General features: G+C 41.1%; 1 protein-coding gene across 2 annotated transcripts in view; it reads right to left on the bottom strand.

The window, feature by feature from the left end:
* The window catches only part of LOC126284470 (glucose dehydrogenase [FAD, quinone]-like), a 527,859-nt gene that overhangs the window by 138,366 nt on the left and 370,139 nt on the right, over nucleotides 1-19,354 (bottom strand). For both annotated transcript variants that reach the window (XM_049983422.1, XM_049983423.1), the window contains one exon: nucleotides 8,620-8,817. In XM_049983422.1, the coding sequence (XP_049839379.1) occupies nucleotides 8,620-8,817 (198 nt within the window). The remainder of the gene's footprint in view (nucleotides 1-8,619; nucleotides 8,818-19,354) is intronic.

Raw genomic sequence — 19,354 nt, 5'->3', positions numbered from 1 at the left:
TATGAAAGCTCTAAGGAAAAGAGATGTTGCCTTCATGCCGCCCCTAACAGGTAAGGTGCCATAAAATTTTATAGGAATAAATATTCAGCCAAAATAAGGTCTGCCATTTCATAATCTAACTTCTAACAAAAGCTTTACAGTGGTGCTTTTGTATTTAAAAGAGAATACTCGTGAGTGATCCTTCCATAGAGGGAACATCATACCTGTCAGTAACTGAAAGGAGCTATTTTACGGCCTCTTAGGAGTTTCATTAACTGCAGCATCTGGTTGCCATTCTCTTGTAGTCAACTAATATTCGACTGAGGCATAAAAGTGTGCCTGCTCCATCGCTGCTCAATTGGATTTCAGTATATACAAGGTGCGACAATAAAGTAATGAGACTGATCTTTGCAGGATGTGGCAACCCTGCAGGCTTGCATAGGCACAATATCTTTGCCCTTGATGTATAAGCTGCTTCTAGTCCAAGCGGCATATCGATGCAACTGCTCAGTTGTGAGTTGTGCTGTAATAAGTTAACATGTATTTGTGTGTCTCATCACGAAAATGGAACACCATAATATTGCGCAACGGTAAGCTGTTTCTTTTTGCGGTAAACTGGGTGAAAACTCGACGACAATTTACACTAAGCTTCAGTAGGCTTTTGGAAAATTAGGTTACGTCAAGAACTCAAGTTTTTCGTTGGCATAAAATGTTCAGTGAAGGCAGAACGAATGTTGAAGATGAAGACGGCAGTGGACCACCTTGCATGCTCGTGTACTTCTTTGATTACAAGGGAATTGTTAATACAGAGTGGGTACCTCCTGGACAAACACTTAACCAATATTACTACAAAGAAATTTTAGGAAGACTTCGTAAAAGAGTTCTTTGTGTCCGTGACAACACTGCTGATAATTGGATTCTGCATCACGATAATGCCCCATCCCACACTGCTCTGTCAGTACAGCAATTTTTAACCTCAAAACAAATTTCAGTACTAAAACATCCACCTTATACACCAAATATGGCTCTGTGCGACTTTTTTCTATTTCCAAGAGTCAAAACGGACACCATTTTCAAACAACACAAGATGTCCAAAAAGCTGTGACGAGGGTCTTGGAGGATATTACAGAATATGAGTTCCAGAAATGTTACCATCAGTGCCAGAAGCGCTGGAAAAAGTGTGTGCAATCAGAAAGGAACTACTTTGGTACAGAGGTTTGGGGCACTCTCTTGTCATTGGCGTGGAAACTGCCGCTAAAGGCGAAAGAATAAGAAATGGTCAATGGTATGAAGATGCAGAAGGCAACGAAAACCACTGCACTAGAGGCACAAAATGTGTATGCACAGGACTTGTAACTTGTAACTGAAAAACTCTTATGATGATCTCTCTATTGGCAAAAGATTCCGGATTACTCCTCCGTTCGGAGAGGAAACAGCAATGCATGAGAAAAAGACTGAATAACCAACATAATGATAATGTTCATCGAATCGAGCCGTGGAATGCCAGAAGTCTGAACCTGATGGGTAAGCTAGAAAATCTGAAAAGGGGAATGCAAAGGCTCAATCTAGATGCAGTGGGGGTCAGTGCAGTCAAATGGAAAGAAGATAAGGATTAACAGTCAGACGACGATAGGATAATATCAACAGCAGCAGAAAATGGTATAACGGGAGTAGGATCCGTTATGAATAGGAAGGTAGGGCAGAGAGTGAGCTACTGTGAACAGTTTAGCCATAGGTTTCTTCTCATCAGAATCGACAACTATAGTTCAGATATGCATGCCGAAATCACAAGCAGAAGATGAAGAAAGAGAGGAAGTATATGAATATATTGAACGTGTAATTCAGTTTGTAAAGGGAGATGAAAATCTAATAATCATGAGGGATTGAATCGCGGTTGTTGAGAAAGATTTACAAGAAAGAGTTACGGAATATAGTATAGGGGGCAGGATGAGAAAGACTGAGTCCCACTAATAAATTTTAGATGGTAATATCGAATCCTCTGTTCAAGAATCAAAAGAGCAGGAAGTATACTTGGAAATTGCCCGCGAACACTGGAAGATTCTAGCTGAATTGGCGGCCGCTGTGGTCGAGCGGTTCTAGTCCTTTCAGTCCGGAACTGTGCTGCTGCTACGGTCGCAGGTTCGAATTCTGCCTCGGGCATGGATGTGTGTGATGTCCTTAGGTTATTTAGGTTCTAAATCTAGGGGACTGATGACCTCAGATGTTAAGTCCCATAGTGCTTAGAGCCATTTGAACCATTTCTAGCTGAATTACGTCACGGTCAGACAAAGATTCTGACACTTGTTACTAGATTGTAAAGCATATCCAGGAGCAGATATTGACTCAGAACAGAGTTCAATAATAATGAACAGTAGAGTGAATTTGAAGAGAATCGCACGTGAGAATCAGTGTGGAAGGAAGTGGGATGCAGAAGCACTGTGGTATGATAAGACGCATTTGAAATTCGCTAAGGATGTGATTACTACGATAAGGGATATCACAGCAGGTAATCAGTTGATGAAGAGTGGACATCTCTAAAAAGGGCAATCACAGATGACTGAACAGCGGTAGATACAAGGAAGATAAACCCGAAGAAACCTTGAGTAACAGAAGAAATACTTCACCTGCTTAACAAATGGAGGAAGTACAAAAATATTTAGGGGAATATCGAAATACAACAATATAAATCACCTAGGAATGAAATAAATAGGATGTGAAGGGCACCCAAGGTGTAAGAGGTTCGCAAAGAACGTGAAGTAATCGAAAAGAATTGATCGTCGGAGGAACAAACTCAGAATACAGAAAAGGCGAAACAGCCTGCTGTGAAATTAACAGTAAGGGCTGTAGCTTTAATAGTGCAATGGGAAGTCAACTGTTAGATGCAGCGGAGAAAGCGGATAGGTGGAAAGAGTATATAGAAGGCCTCTGTGAGAGGATGAGTTGTCTGATGACGTGATAGAAGAAGAAACAGGACCCGATATAGAAGAGAGAGGGGATCCAATACTAGAACCGGGGTTTTAAAAAGCTTTGGACGACTTAAGATCAAATAAGAAAGAACTAAACTCCGCCCGAACAGACCTTAAAGACCCAACGATACCGGGCCGCCGTGTCATCCTCAAGCCACATGTGTCACTGGATGCGGATACGGAGGGGTGTGCCGTCAACACACCACTCTCCACGCCGTTTATCACTTTACGGGACCGGAGCCGCTACTTCTCAATCAAGGAACTCCTCGGTTTGCCTCACGAGTGCTGAGTGCATCCCACTTGCCAACAGCGCTCGGCAGACCGGATGGTCACCGATCCAAGTGTTAGACCAGTGCGACAGCTCTTAACGTCGGTGAGCTGCCGGGAACCGGTGTTATACAGAGTTAATGATTAATATTTCTATTATTTACCCCATTCCCTTAAATGGCGCAACATGCAGATACTATATTTATATAATTATTTATTCCCTTCAAGAATTCATCTGTGGTATAGAAGGAGCTGTCGAGGAGATATGATTTCAATTGATTTTTGAAGCTATTACTGCTGTATGTCAGACATTTTATTTCATCTGGTAATTTGTCGAAAATTTTTATAGCAGCATATTTTACCCCTTTCTGTGCCAAAGATAGGTTGAGTGAATGATAGTGTAAGTCTTTCTTTTTTCTGGTATTACAATCATGAATGTCACTGTTGTTTTTAAACTGGACCATGTTGTTGAGAACAAATTTCATTAGAGAGTAAATGTAGTGTGAGGCTGTTCTAAGAATTCCCAATTGCTTAAAAAGATGCCGATAAGATGAGCGACTATGAACCCCACACATTATAACCACTTTCTCTTCAGCAGTGAATACTTTTTGTCTAAATGTTGAGTTACCCCAAAATATTATTTCGTGTGACACAGAGAGTGAAAGTATGCAAAGTATGTTAGCTTACTAAGTTCTACATCCTCAAAATTAGCAATTATTCTGATTGCAAAAGTTGCTAAACCACTGGCAAGATCAAATAAGACGGAAGGCATATACAACACTCCATCACAATTTATAATTTCATTGAGGAAGGTCGCAACAAGACGACTATTGTCGGTGACGTAAAGGATGTATGAGATTGTCGACGTACCGTCAGATTTTCAAAAATATGTCATCCACACAATTCCGAGGATAGCAAGAGTAAAAAAGTGCGAAATGTGTCGCACAGTCAGCTTAACATCTCATGCATCCAAACTGCTGACAAGGCTAATATACAGAAGAATGGAAAACGAAACTGAGGATCGGTTAGATTACGATCACTTCTGACTTTAGGTTTGACAATGGAAGCAAGACAGGAAAAAATCAAGAAACTTTCATTGAATTTTTCGATCTAGAAAAAGCGTTTGACATTGTGAAATGGTGCAAGAAGTTCGAAATACTCAGAAAAATAGGAGTTAGCTACAGGTAAAGACAGGCGGCATACAATGAGGTGATAAAAGTTGTGGGATAGCGATATACAAATGTACAGAGGACGGTTGATCGTATCACGCACACGAGGTACAAAAGGGCAGCGCAATGTCGGAGCCGGCCGCGGTGGTGTAGTGGTTCTAGGCGCGCAGTCTGAAACCGCGGGACTGCTACGGTCGCAGGTTCGAATCCTGCCTCGGGCATGGCTGTGTGTGATGTCCTTAGGTTAGTTAGGTTTAAGTAGTTCTAAGTTCTAGGGGACTGATGACCACAAAAGTTAAGTCCCATAGTGCTCAGAGCCACTTAAACCACTTTTTTGCAATGTAGGAGCTGTCATTTTTACTCAAGTGATTCATGTGAAACGGTTTCCGACGTGATAATGGCTTCAGGACGAGCATTAAAAGACTCTGACCGCGGAATGCTACTTGGAGCCGGTCAAATGGGTCGCTCCATTAAGAAAATCGTTAGAGAATGCAATAGTTCGAGATCCAAAGCGTCAAGATCGCGCTGAGAATACTAAATTTCAAGCACTGGCTCTCACCACGGTCAACGCAGTGGCCTACGGCCCTCACTTAACAACCGAGAGCACCGGCGTCTGCGTAGAGTTGTCAGCGCCAACAGAGAAACAACACTGTGTGAAATAACCACAGAAATCAATGTGGGACGTACGACCAACGCATTCATCACGGCAATGTGGTAAAATTTGCCGTTAATGGGCTGTAGCAGCAGACGACCGACGTGAATGCCGTTCATCACACGTAGCGCCTCTGCGGGACTTGTAACTGTGCCGGTTGGACTCTAGACAACTGGAAATCTGTGCGCTGGTCAGATGAGCCCCTATTTCAGTTGGTAAGAGCAGATGGTAGGGTTCGAGTGAGACACAGGCTGCACGAGACCATGGACCAAAGTTGTCAACGAAGGACTGTGCAGACTGATGGTGGCTCCATAGTGATGTGGGCTGTCATTACATGGAATGGACTGGATCCTCTGCTCCAGCTAAACGGATAGTGGAATGGAAATGGATCTGTTCGGCTCCTTGGAGACAATTTTCAGTCATTCATGGATTTCATTTACCCGTACAACGATGGAATTTTTATGGATGACAATGAGCTATATTACTGGACCACAGTTCCTCGCAGTTTGAAGAACATTCTGAATAATTCGAGCGAACGATTAGGCCACCCAGATCATCTGGCATGAATCCCACCAAAATTTAAGAGACATGATCGAGAGGTCAGTTTGTGCACAAAATCCTGCAGTGCCACACTGTCGCAGATGTGGACGAGTATAGAGGTAGCGTGGGTCAGTATTTCTACAGGGAACTTTGTTGAGTCCACATCACGTTGAGTTGCTGCACTACCTTGGGTGAAGGAGATCCGACACGATATTAGGAGGTATCCAATAAATCAGTGTACAATACGTAAAAGAAGCAAAAGAAACCAATAAGCCTGGAAGACCAAGAATTAAGTGCTGTGAATAAAAACGATGTAAGATAGGTACGCCATCCTTGTCCCCTGCTGTTCAATCTACACTCCTGGAAATGGAAAAAAGAACACATTGACACCGGTGTGTCAGACCCACCACACTTGCTCCGGACACTGCGAGAGGGCTGTACAAGCAATGATCACACGCACGGCACAGCGGACACACCAGGAACCGCGGTGTTGGCCGTCGAATGGCGCTAGCTGCGCAGCATTTGTGCACCGCCGCCGTCAGTGTCAGCCAGTTTGCCGTGGCATACGGAGCTCCATCGCAGTCTTTAACACTGGTAGCATGCCGCGACAGCGTGGACGTGAACCGTATGTGCAGTTGACGGACTTTGAGCGAGGGCGTATAGTGGGCATGCGGGAGGCCGGGTGGACGTACCGCCGAATTGCTCAACACGTGGGGCGTGAGGTCTCCACAGTACATCGATGTTGTCGCCAGTGGTCGGCGGAAGGTGCACGTGCCCGTCGACCTGGGACCGGACCGCAGCGACGCACGGATGCACGCCAAGACCATAGGATCCTACACAATGCCGTAGGGGACCACACCGCCACTTCCCAGCAAATTAGGGACACTGTTGCTCCTGGGGTATCGGCGAGGACCATTCGCAACCGTCTCCATGAAGCTGGGCTACGGTCCCGCACACCGTTAGGCCGTCTTCCGCTCACGCCCCAACATCGTGCAGCCCGCCTCCAGTGGTGTCGCGACAGGCGTGAATGGAGGGACGAATGGAGACGTGTCGTCTTCAGCGATGAGAGTCGCTTCTGCCTTGGTGCCAATGATGGTCGTATGCGTGTTTGGCGCCGTGCAGGTGAGCGCCACAATCAGGACTGCATACGACCGAGGCACACAGGGCAAACACCCGGCATCATGGTGTGGGAAGCGATCTCCTACACTGGCCGTACACCTCTGGTGATCGTCGAGGGGACACTGAATAGTGCACGGTACATCCAAACCGTCATCTAATCCATCGTTCTACCATTCCTAGACCGGCAAGGGAACTTGCCGTACCAACAGGACAATGCACGTCCGCATGTATCCCGTGCCACCCAACGTGCTCTAGAAGGTGTAAGTCAACTACCCTGGCCAGCAAGATCTCCGGATCTGTCCCCCATTGAGCATGTTTGGGACTGGATGAAGCGTCGTCTCACGCGGTCTGCACGTCCAGCACGAACGCTGGTCCAACTGAGGCAACAGGTGGAAATGGCATGGCAAGCCGTTCCATAGGACTACATCCAGCATCTCTACGATCGTCTCCATGGGAGAATAGCAGCCTACATTGCTGCGAAAGGTGGATATACACTGTACTAGTGCCGACATTGTGCATGCTCTGTTGTTGCCTGTGTGTATGTGCCTATGGTTCTGTCATTGTGATCATGTGATGTATCTGACCCCAGGAATGTGTCAATAAAGTTACCCCTTCATGAAACAATGAATTCACAGTGTTCTTATTTCAATTTCCAGGAGTGTATTTGTCGAAGGAACAATGATGGAAATAAAAGAAAGATACAAGAGTGGAATTAATATTCATGATGAAAGAATGGCAATGATAAGGTTCGCTGATGACGTTGCTATCCACAGTGAAAGTGGAGAAGAATTACAGCATCTGTTGAATGGAATGAACAGTCTAATGAGAACAAAATATGGGTTGAGAGTAAATTGAAAAAAGACAAAAGTAATGAGAAGTAACAGTAATGAGAATATCGAGAAACTTAACATCGAAATTGGAGGTCACGATGTAGATGAGGCTAAGGAATTATTCTATCTTTGGAGCACAACAAGGTTTAGCGGGCGAAGCAAGGAGGCATCAAAAAAGAGACTACCACTTTGTAAAGGTGAATTCCAGACATAAGAGAGCCATCCTGGGCAAGAGAAGTCTGCTCATATCAAACATAGGCCACAATGCTAGGGAGAAATTTCTGAAAACGTACGTTTGGAGCACAGCATTGTAAGATAGTGAATCATGGACAGTAGGAAGCCGGTACAGAAGAGAATATAGGCGTCAGAGTAGTGGTGCTGCAGAAGAATGACGAAAATCTGTTTGGCTGGTAAGAAAAGGAATGAGGAACTTCTGTACAGAGTCAGCGAGGGGAGAAACATACGGAAAACATTGGCAAGAAGAAATAACAGGTTGAATCCCCGGTCCGGCCATCATGATTTAGGTTTTCCGTGATTTCCCTAAACCGCACCAGGCAAATGCCGGGATGGTTCCTTTGAAAGGGTACGGCCAACTTCCTTCCCCGTTCTTCCCTACTCTGAAGAGACCGATGACCTCGCTGTTTGGTCTCTTCCCCCAAACAATCCAATCCAAACGACAGGATGAGAGAACGTGTGCTAAGGTGTCCATCATACTGGTTGTGCTTAACACCTAAGCTCCACTCAGCACGGTTAGTAGCCTCTGCCTTTATGAGCCAGGCGATCACGTCGAGAAGCACACGCGGATGTTCCCGGATCGGGAATTTATTGCTAGCTTATTGGTGGGAGACTCAATATGCTGGTGATACTGACCACCAAGCACTTGGATTCGGCAATAAATACAGCCCAATTGGGCAGCTCTCGCGTTGGGAGTTTTGTACCGCTAGGCCAGAGCTGGGAGAGGCAGGACGCCTGTAGTACTGACCACCAAGCACTTGGGTTCGGCTATAAATACAGCCCAGTTGGGCAGCTCTCGCAACAGATCGCTCGTGGGGGGTTCTGTACCGCTAGGCTACAGCTGGGACGCCTGTGGTACTGACCGCCTCCGCGCCGCCCAGCACGGTCAACGGCCCCTGGCCCTTGGTGATCCAGGCCGCCAGGTTGGGCAGCGCCCGCAGCTGCTCCTCGGTCAGGCCGACGCCCGTCTCGTTCACCATGAAGGTGATGCCGCCGATGCCCACGTGGTCCTGCAGGTTGTAGCCCACGGACAGGTTCGCCAGCACTGGGATGCCCAGCTCCTGCAACCACAAGAACAGTATTTAGTAATAAGTCTCGCAAACACGATATTCACACATTTCACTCTGCTACAGCGAAATGACGCAGTAAATAAATTGAAGGAAAAAAAATCGCTACACCAAGAATGAGGTGTTTGACATAAACGAACGTTAGTACGTGTCTTTCTACACTACTGGCCATTAAAATTGCTACACCAAGAAGAAATGCAGATGATAAAGGGTATCCATTGAACCAATATATTATACATTACATTACATTATATATTATACATTACATTTTCACGCAATTTGGGTGCATAGATCCTATGAGGCAGAACAACCACCTCTGGCCGAAATAACGGCCTTCATACGCCTGGGCATTGAGTCAAACACAGCTTGCTGCCCATGCAGTTTCAACACGATACAACGGCTCATGAAGAGTAGTGACTGGCGTATTGTGACGAGCCAGTTGCTCGGCCACCATTGACCAGACGTTTCCAATTGGTGAGAGATCTGGAGAATGTGCTGGCCAGGGCAGCAGTCGAACATTTTCTGTAAACAGAAAGGCCCGTACAGGACCTGCAACATGCGGTCGTGCATTATCCTGCTGAAATGTAGGGTTTCATAGGGATCGAATGAACGGTAGAGCCACGGGTCGTAACATGTCTGAAATGTAACGTCCACTGTTCAAAGTACCGTCAATGCGAACAAGAGGTGACCGAGACGTGTAACCAGTGGCACCCCATACCATCACGCCGGGTGATACACCAGTATGGCGATGACGAATGGACGCTTCCAATGTGTGTTCACCGCAATGTCGCCAAACACGGATGCCACCATCATGACGTCGAACTGTTCGTGCAGATGGTTGTTGTCTTGCAAACGTCCCCATCTGTTGACTCTGGGATCGAGACGTGGCTGCACGATCCGTTACAGCCGTGCGGATAAGATGTCTGTCATCTCGACTGCTAGTGATGCGAGGCCGTTGGGATCCAGCATGGCGTTCCGTATTACCCTCCTGAACCCACAGATTCCATATTCCGCTAACAGTCATTGGATCTCAACCAACGCGAACTGCAATGTCGCAATACGATAAACCACAATCGCGATAGGCTACACTCCGACCTTTATCAAAGTCGGAAACGTGATGGTACGCAATTATCCTCCTTACACGAAGCATCACAACAACGTTTCACCAGGCAACGATCGTCAACTGCCGTTTGTGTATGAGAAATCGGTTGGAAACTTTCTTCGTGTCAGAACGTTGTAGGTGTCGCCACCGGCGCCAACCTTGTGCTAATGCTCTGAAAAGCTAATCATTTGCATATCACAGCATCTTATTCCTGTTGGTTAAATTTCGCGTTTATAGCACATCATCTTCATTGTGTAGAAAGTTTAATGGCCAGTAGTGTGTACATTGAAGGGAAAAAAATCCAACAGTAGGGAGGAACTGTTTGACATAAACGAAAGTTGGTAGGCGTGTTTCTACAGCTCACAGATTATGTATATACAGATTTCGTGCCAGTCGTATAAGAGTGCGGCAAGTAGCATCTCTGCGGAGATGCAAACTAGGTTTACTTTAAACACACGCTGTAACGGTCGTGAGTTACCTTTGGGATTGATCGTAGTCAGGTGATGTTCGCCGAGAGTGCCTTTAAGGGGGGACATAGGAGGAAATGGACGTGTTTACATAATCTAACACAGTTTTTGGTATTTGAAAGATAATAGAACCAAATTTTGCTGGTGACGTAATTATGTTATGGAATACATTATAGAATTTTTGCAAATTTTTCTCAAAAAATTTGATCATGGCATTGTCGGAAATTTTTGCAACGTATGCTACGATGCGTGTTTTTTTAAGTAAGTACCGTTTTGAAATTTAAAAAAAAGACTGCTAAGATATATCAATAATTTTAATTTTACTGGAAAGCCTGTACCTTAATCTACGCACTGACGCATTACAGTCTGATTCTGCCTTGTCTGCGTTCTGTACTGAGTGTTTAAGGTGCCTCCGAAAGTCGTGAGTCCCGCCGACTGTGAAGTACGGGCTGTTATCTGATTTCTTTGTGATAAATGCCTAAAAGCGATCGACATTCATCGTGAGATCAATGCAGTTTACGGAGAAAACATAATGAATGACGGAATGGTAAGAAAGTGTGTAAGAGAATTTAAAGATGGCCTCACAAATGTGCATGATGAACAACGGAGTGGGCGTCCTTCGGTCGTTAATGAAAGTTTGGTGCAGGAAGTGGACAATAACGCGAGAGAAAACATACGCTTTACGATTTCCTCCTTGCGGGATGACCTTCCTAATGTTTCTTGTAGTGTTTTGTATGGCACTGTGACCGAGCACTTGAATTACCGAAAACAGTGCGCACGTTCGATATCGAAAACGTTGACGGATGTGCACAAAACCAAACGTTTAGACAGAGCATTGACTTTCCTTGAGTGGTACCACAACGACGGTGATGATTTCTGAAGCCAAAATGTCACGGGCGATGAAACATGGGTGGCCTACGTTACACCAGAATCAAAGCAACAGTCCATGGGATTTGTGCAAGGGCATCGTTTTGCTGCAAGACAATGCCCGTCCGCATGTTGCGAGTCAGACCAAAGATCTCATCACATCTTTTCGATGGGAAACTCTAGATCACCCTCCGTACAGCCCCGATCTTGCGTCCAGTGACTACCATCTGTTCCTGCACTTGAAGAAACACCTGGGCGGTCAGCGTCTTCAAGACGATGACGAAGTCAAAACAGTGATGATGCAGTGGTTAACAAGTCAGGAGGCAGACTTCTATGAGGAGGGTACTCAAAAACTGGTACAACGTTATGACAAGTGCCTCAGTACTGACGGAAATTACGTAGAAAAGTAGATTAAGGTACAGGCTTTCATGTAAAAATAAAATTATTGAGAAATCTTAGCAAGTCTTTTTTTAATTTCTAAATGGTACTAACTTAAAAAACACGCCTCGTATCACACAAGGAACATTTTCACAAAAATTACTTTACTTACAACTTCTTAGTAATAAGATAAGCAAATGTGTGGAACAGTTTTTTTAATATCAGTTTAGAGCTCTTACAATTTATATTAAAAATTATGCGTATGAAACAAAGCAATTTCAGTTTCGCAGAAAAATAAATAATTTTGACAGAAATACACTTTGGTAAAATTTGTACCACAGAAAGCTGTGTTATAATATGAAAAAAGGCTACAGAAAATATCACTTGTCTATCTCCCATGGTTCAGGGAAATGTTCCTTATAGACTGAAAAGGGAAAGTTCCGGTAAATGCACATAAAAGATTTTATAACGATTTACACCATAAACTAGTCCCTTAATGTCGATAATAATAATAGAACACATAATTTCTAAATCAATTATCCTAAAACCACTATTCAATTCGTCTTTAATAGACAAACTCTACATCAGTTCCAAGTTTCCTCTGCGAACTGCTCGTCGTCCTTGCTGCACACTTATCTTCCGCTGAATTACGTTGGCTCACTTGTAGAAACTGTTTATTCTCACTTTACCGCTATATCTTGTCATTTTAAACGGTAAATCATACAAAAAAAGCTTGAATGCATTCATAATTTTCACACTAACAGTAGAACTGAAATGATTTTTTTTCTGCACCGCAGACAATAACAGCTGCCTAAAATAGCTAGCGGAAGTCAAAGATAACACAATGTAAACTGGTCCACAGCGTTCTATACTCTTTCGATGCTTTTATGACAGCAGGAAGTAATGAAACATGGCAGACAAGAAGACTGGCGTCTAGAAAAGTGGGCGCGGCGCTGCGCAGTGATTGAAACAAGACAGCTTTTTTATCTTTGTAATTCTAATTAATCTCTGAAAATTGGATACAGTATTTCTAATATACTACAGAGCTAACTGGTGGCAAAAAAATTTTTTTAATCATTTTTGACCAACTTTGCCTACGTCCCCCATAAGGCGACAAAGACATCATTATCAACAACTCACTGAACGACGCCATGTAATAGGATTACGAGAAAATGGATGTTCGTTCTGTGGTATTGCGGGAAGAGTTGGCAAGAATATAGAAACTATACATGATTATTGACAGTGGTGAACACGAGAATGTACAGTCGCAAAAAAGACCGGCTCCAGACGGCCACTTGGTACTACCGAAAGGAAAGACCCTAGTGTTAACCGCACGACTCTGGTTCATCGTACTGCACCTGCAGCAACAATTTGAGCACCACAGTGACACAACGAACTGTTACTCCAAAGACAGCTCCGAGCCTGTAGTCCTGTACCGTGCATTCCACTGGCTGCAAACCGCCGCCATTTGCGACTTCAGTGGTGTCAACCGAGAGCTCATTGGAGAACAGGGTGGAAAACTGTTGCGTTTTCTGATGAAAGCTGGTTCAGCGAGGGTGCCAGTGATGCCTTGCGATGGTTAGAAGGAAGCCAGCTGAGCGCTTGCAACCTACCTGTCTGCGTGCTAAACACAGGGGACCAACACCTTGAGCTATGGTCTCGGGTGCAATTTCATATGAGAGCAAGAGAGCTCTCGTTGTTATCCCAGGCACCCTGACTACAAATTTGGACGAAAATCTGGTGATTTATCCTTTTATGCTGCCATTCATGAGCAGCATTCTGGGGGATGTTTTCCAAGAGGATAAGACTCGCCCACCTACCGCTGTTGTAACTCAACGTGCTCTACAGAGTTCCGAGATATTGGATTCGCCAGCTCTGTATGCAGATCTGTCTCCAAACGAGATCATCCACAATCAGCATTACCGGTTCCTGTATTGACCAACCAAATGCAAAAGGGATGCAACTCCATTCAACAAACTCGCATCCAGCACCTGTACAATACAATACATGCATTTTTCCATGCTTGCTGGCCGTTGCACTGCCTATTAATGTACCACCAGTTCACATTTGCAATTTCGTGTCTTGTGTTAACATTAACCTGTGATCTTGCAAGGTTAATCACTTAAATATCTTACCAAGACAAATGTATTCCCAAAATTTCTTTACTCTACATTCATTATTTTTTGGTGTTGCGATTTTTTTCCGTCACTGTATGTAATGATACAGCCTGCTTGGTAAGGGCTACTAGTCTGCTCTACAATCACAGCTTCCACTCATCAAATCCCGATGGAGAACATCAGATCCTAATGGAGAAACAAGTTAGGGTGTTCACAATAGATGGAGCTGGCGTGATTGTTGAACTAAGCACAAATGTCGATGGTTATATTTTTTGAGAATGTTATTCCGCAACTTCCATTACGGTTTCTAGACGAGTGAGCCCTAAGTCAGAAATGAATTTGAAACTCACCCATAACTACACAATCCACGCAAGGGGTTTCAATATCTCAATGCAAAATTTCTCAAATCAGGGGAACCAAGGAGAGTCTACGTTGCCGTCGGGTGACGAGCATTCTTTCCACTTCGTTATTCTGGTTGACAACGACCTGTTCCAGGCTACGTTTGACAACCCATAATTCGAATGAAGAATCATTTCATAAATTTAACTTGGTACAGATATTGATGTGCAATGGTTTTGTACTGTTGTCTCATGTAAATATCAATTTTTGTTGATGAACCTGCTGATGCTTCAAATCTAGCGAACTAACGAAAACCGTTTCAAACAAAGTATGAAGTAACAAAACTGGTTATGCTGACATAAATATACTACCCGACCTTGGATCATATGTAATGAAAGATACCATACCGAAAACCTAAAAACCGAAAATCCACTACTACATAGCTATGCAAAATGTTTAACTATCAACTATTATAAATACTTAATGTAATTACAATGGTGATTATAGACTTCCCCAAAAAGATAAACAATTACTTGTATTTTATTTATGAAATATATGCTTCAAAGTATATTTTGCATAAATAGATCGATGTAGATGGTAATTTCTTGCTGCATGTGGTTATAAGAAAATATTTGTTTTACTATGTTCAGTCGCTGCACAAACTTGAAGGGCAAGGATGGAGAACGAAATATGTATGTTTTATTGATTTGTATTGTAAAGTGAAATGACTGAAAATATCTGTGTAATTCTGCAGAAAGTCCACCGGTTTTTACATAATTCTTGAAGTAGTAACACAATCATCCGTTATAAGATCACTAAAAGATATGCCATAGTAAGAAAATGGAGATTGACCCAACACCACACAACAAAGTAAGGCAACAAAAAAGAGTAGTAGTATTATAAATAAAACTGATTATCTAAATTCGACCATCTCATACAGGAATCTGAAGTAATGGGGGGTAATACTGACAACCAAGGCATAAGTAGTGTAGTGAACCAAGAGTAAAAAAACGTTAGTGATGAGCTTGTAAAGCAGGAAAAACATGTGGACGAATTAAAACAATATGTTAATAATGACATAAGTACTATGCTGTTGTTACAAAAAAAACGAGCAAGAATAATAAAAAAGGAAATAAGAACCAGTTAGCAGACACTGGTCATTCAACAGGAGTGTTATTTGATTGTGCTGGTAAGAATACATCTTAAACAAACGATACAACAAAAATATTGGTAGATTGCATGTTTGAGTAGAGTCTGTTAAGTCGAAATTGAAAGAAATTGAACATTAGTTCAACACTGAAGTCAAAAATGTCAAAGATGAGACCACTGAAGATAGGAACCCAAACAAAATTGGTACTCGAATTACTACTTTGGAAACTAATGTTAACACCAAACTGGTACTTACAGAAACCAGTTTGTTGAATAGGTGAAGACAGTAGACTTCAAATTCAGAGAAAATGTAATTAGGTAACTACAAAAACAACGCCAAGTAGTGTTTTGGTTTTGTGTAAAAAAAGTTGAGCTATCGTCTAATGATGTAGTTAATAGAAATCTTGTTAACAATGTTGATAACATGTTCTGCAATTTTCCAGGGAAAAACTTTCTAGGTGAATGTAGTTTACATCCTGTAGATTTTCTGCAGCATTGCAGAGATAATTTTGCATCTAATATGACTGATATTATGAAAATTAATTTTGTTACAACCTATATAGATTTTAAGAAAGGAGTTTTTGGTAAATTTTGGTCACAAACTGAACAAGCTAGAAATAAAGAGTGTATTTCTCAATGGACTACACTACAGGAAATGATGTATTAGAATGAAACAGTATTGCAAAAATCAACTTAAAAATTAGCTCATTTGAGCAAACCTTTTGATGAAGTGAACAAGACTGATGGTTTAAAAGGTACATTACCAGCTAAGGTACAGTAGGATATAGTCTATGAGCCAGCTGTCACAATAGAACAGTTTTAGATTTAGCAAGGAAGAAAACAGGGAAGTACAACTACAACAGACACATGCAAATTGCTATAGTAATGATCAAAACAGGAGGGAACATAGCAAACACAATGTTAACAACTATCATCAGAAGGAACATAATAGACTAAACTGTAACAATTTTCATTGTGGGAAGCAACATAGTTGCACCAAAAAGAGAAAGAAAAGAGAAGAGTTAATGTATGTGTTCCAACAAAGAAAAAAAGAGAAACATTGTAGAAACAAAGTGTTTTCTACCATTTGTAAAGTTTTCATACATTTTTCTCCAAACAATTTAAATGTAGTAACTTATTATTTTTGCTTGTTGTGTGTTACTTGTCTACTGGTTGTAAATGAATCGTTGATTATATTTTGTTATGTTCTTCAATTACGTGGAAGTCCCAGCTAATTCCTGAGCATTTGTTCAGTTCTTAACATATCTTCTTTGTGATATATAATATACTGAATGTCAGAATGCTAGAATTGGAATCTTTAACATGGAAATGAGAAACTGCATTTTATGCTACTGTCATGATGTTTCTTTAAGGTGAGTCTATTGTTACTGATAATGTTTGGTGGTGAATTGTAAAATGACAATATTTTGTGAGAAGTGAGAATCAATGAAAATGTTTAATGGTTTATGGTGAGGATAATTATAGTAATGATGATTATGTTGATGTACTGTGGAGAACTATGTTGTTGAAGCAATGGACTAGAGATGTTGTATTGTGTATATGAGTAATTTACATTCAGAAAATAATCCAAAAACTTATTGCTAAGTATATGTAGCTTGAGAAACTAGTTAATGGAGGAATCTGGGACAAGATTTAAAGTAAAATTTTAACTGAGCTTTGCAAACATGAAAGTACAGAACCACATGGAGTAACAATTTAATTTAGCTATTACATACAAATAATTACTAACTGCACTATGTAAAGAATGACATAGATGCAATGTGAAAACCAAACACTGTACGCAGATTGTATTTTACAGTGAAATGATAAATAGAGATGAGGTCATTGCTAATTGAGATGTGGAAAATTTTCTACTGTGTCAGAATTGACTCTGTAATATATTGTTTTGCTTGTGAATATTGCTTCATCAGTTTGAATTTCCGTGCTGCAAGGTTTGTCTGTTACTTATGAATTTATCTTTTTTATAATTACATTAAACTATGTGTTTGTCTTCTGCTGTCTCAGTATAATGGAATTGATTGAAGATAAGTTCACCAATATGAGCTTATTTGCATTTAAAAAAAGGAACTTAATTTTTTTAAATAAATATCAAGACATCTAGTGCTTTCATGAATAAAAAAAGTGTTTATGGAAAATGAAAAAGTAAGAAGTTCATAAACTAAGTTAGTTTTGTTATTATTGTGGTGTCTTTGTGAGGGAAAGGCTTGCTGGAGAGAGTTGTTTTCCAAACCTACATGAAGTTAATGTTAAAATATTTTCTGTGGTTTATAAAATGTGTTGTACTATTATCAATAGAATACAAGAAATACAATGCAGACTAATTTTTCTGTTTCAGGCATATTGATGGTATTATGAGGTTTTGTGTAACATTTTGTGATGTTGATGGAGTTTATGTTTAGAACAATTGCTGTGAGGGATGAATGTTTATTGGATTGTGAACTATAATGAGTATATGAAGCTTATGAGGTTTATAATCATGTTAAGGAAACGAAATATTAGGGACTTATTGGTTCTCTGTTTCGTACTGCATTGTAATTTTGTTTATGATGGTATACTGTGAAAAAATTCTGAGAAATGACTATAAGGAAGTTAGGGAAAGTGATGTTGAGCATTAGCCTTTGATAATATGACTGATGTTTATGAAAGATTGATATGGGTCTGATTTTTATTTAACAACTGTATTATTCCATAGCATTGACATGAGAAAGAGTTAGTATTGGTATTTACGAACATGTCCCAGATATATTGTTGCTGACTATAAAGCGTTAACAACTTGTGAAATCATTACCATGTTGATTTTAATCACGAAATGTGTGAAAAAAAGGCTCTGGAATCTGTAAAATGACCATTAGAGCATCTCTTTTTGCTATCTAAAATTACTTGACACCAACTGAGACTAGGACATATCTGCTGTATTAGCTGAGGGGAGGGAGTCTGTGGATAGCATTAGAATACTTCTCATGAAATAACTGCAATTTCTTGTGAAGTAGATAATTTCCTTGCATTTACTATTATATACATTTTACATGTTTATTATTATTTTGCATATGAATTAATTTCACATTGCGCCACTGAAGCAGTATACTTTATGTAGCTATGAAAGAAGAATTTTTAAGTATAATAGTGAAAGATAGTTTTAAATGAACAGTGCATGACAGCAAATTTCGTTGTTGTTGACATTTTGGGATAATTTATTGCCAATATTTTTTAAATAAATAACCGAAAATCCAATTTTCCAGAAAACATGTAAGATTGAGCTAGTTATCACATTCTGTAACATAGCTTGAAAGACTTGCAAAGCAAAATTTTCATACACTATTGTATAATCTATTATGTGACATGAAAACTAATGGATGTAAAATGTTTATAACAATCAGAGACTAATGGATAAAATGAGTGATAAAATTGAAAAATTTGCACATGGTTTATGTAGAAGGTCTGCTGACCTTGGTATGCACACCAAATGGTGAGTGGTGCCTTCTCTAGCTGGGTATATCCATTCTTAATTTCTCATGCACTCTATTCTGCCCCTTTCCCAAACAGGTTCTGTTCCAACTGCGCTCTTCAATGTTTTCTCTCTTTTCCCTCTGGGATGTAACCTGTTTTCTATCTCAACAACTATTGTGGATGAGATGAAACGACAATTCTGTACTTTTAGCACCTGCTGTGTCTGGTAAAAGAGACCAAAAATAATTTTTGTTATAGCTTATTTTTGTATCCAAAGGTTTCAGTGTTCTGTATGAAAGCAAAATTTGGAAGTAAGACATTGTAAAATGTTATTACAAAAACATTTCAGTGGTATTATGAGAACAAGCAGTAAGTTCCTAACTTAGTACATCGATTTTGTCCTGTCATCTAAAGTATTGTGGTATCTTTTTATTAAAGTACTGCAAATAACTCAATATGGACTACGATTTTTTTACTGTAAGACATTACGAATCTATGATACACTCCTGGAAATTGAAATAAGAACACAGCGAATTCATTGTCCCAGGAAGGGGAAACTTTATTGACACATTCCTGGGGTCAGATACATCACATGATCACACTGACAGAACCACAGGCACATAGACACAGGCAACAGAGCAAGC

Source organism: Schistocerca gregaria, chromosome 8, assembly GCF_023897955.1.
Source record: "Schistocerca gregaria isolate iqSchGreg1 chromosome 8, iqSchGreg1.2, whole genome shotgun sequence".
In the NCBI taxonomy this organism is placed as follows: domain Eukaryota; kingdom Metazoa; phylum Arthropoda; class Insecta; order Orthoptera; family Acrididae; genus Schistocerca; species Schistocerca gregaria.
Note: the sequence above shows the minus strand (reverse complement) of the source record. Positions and strands in the feature narration are given on the sequence as shown.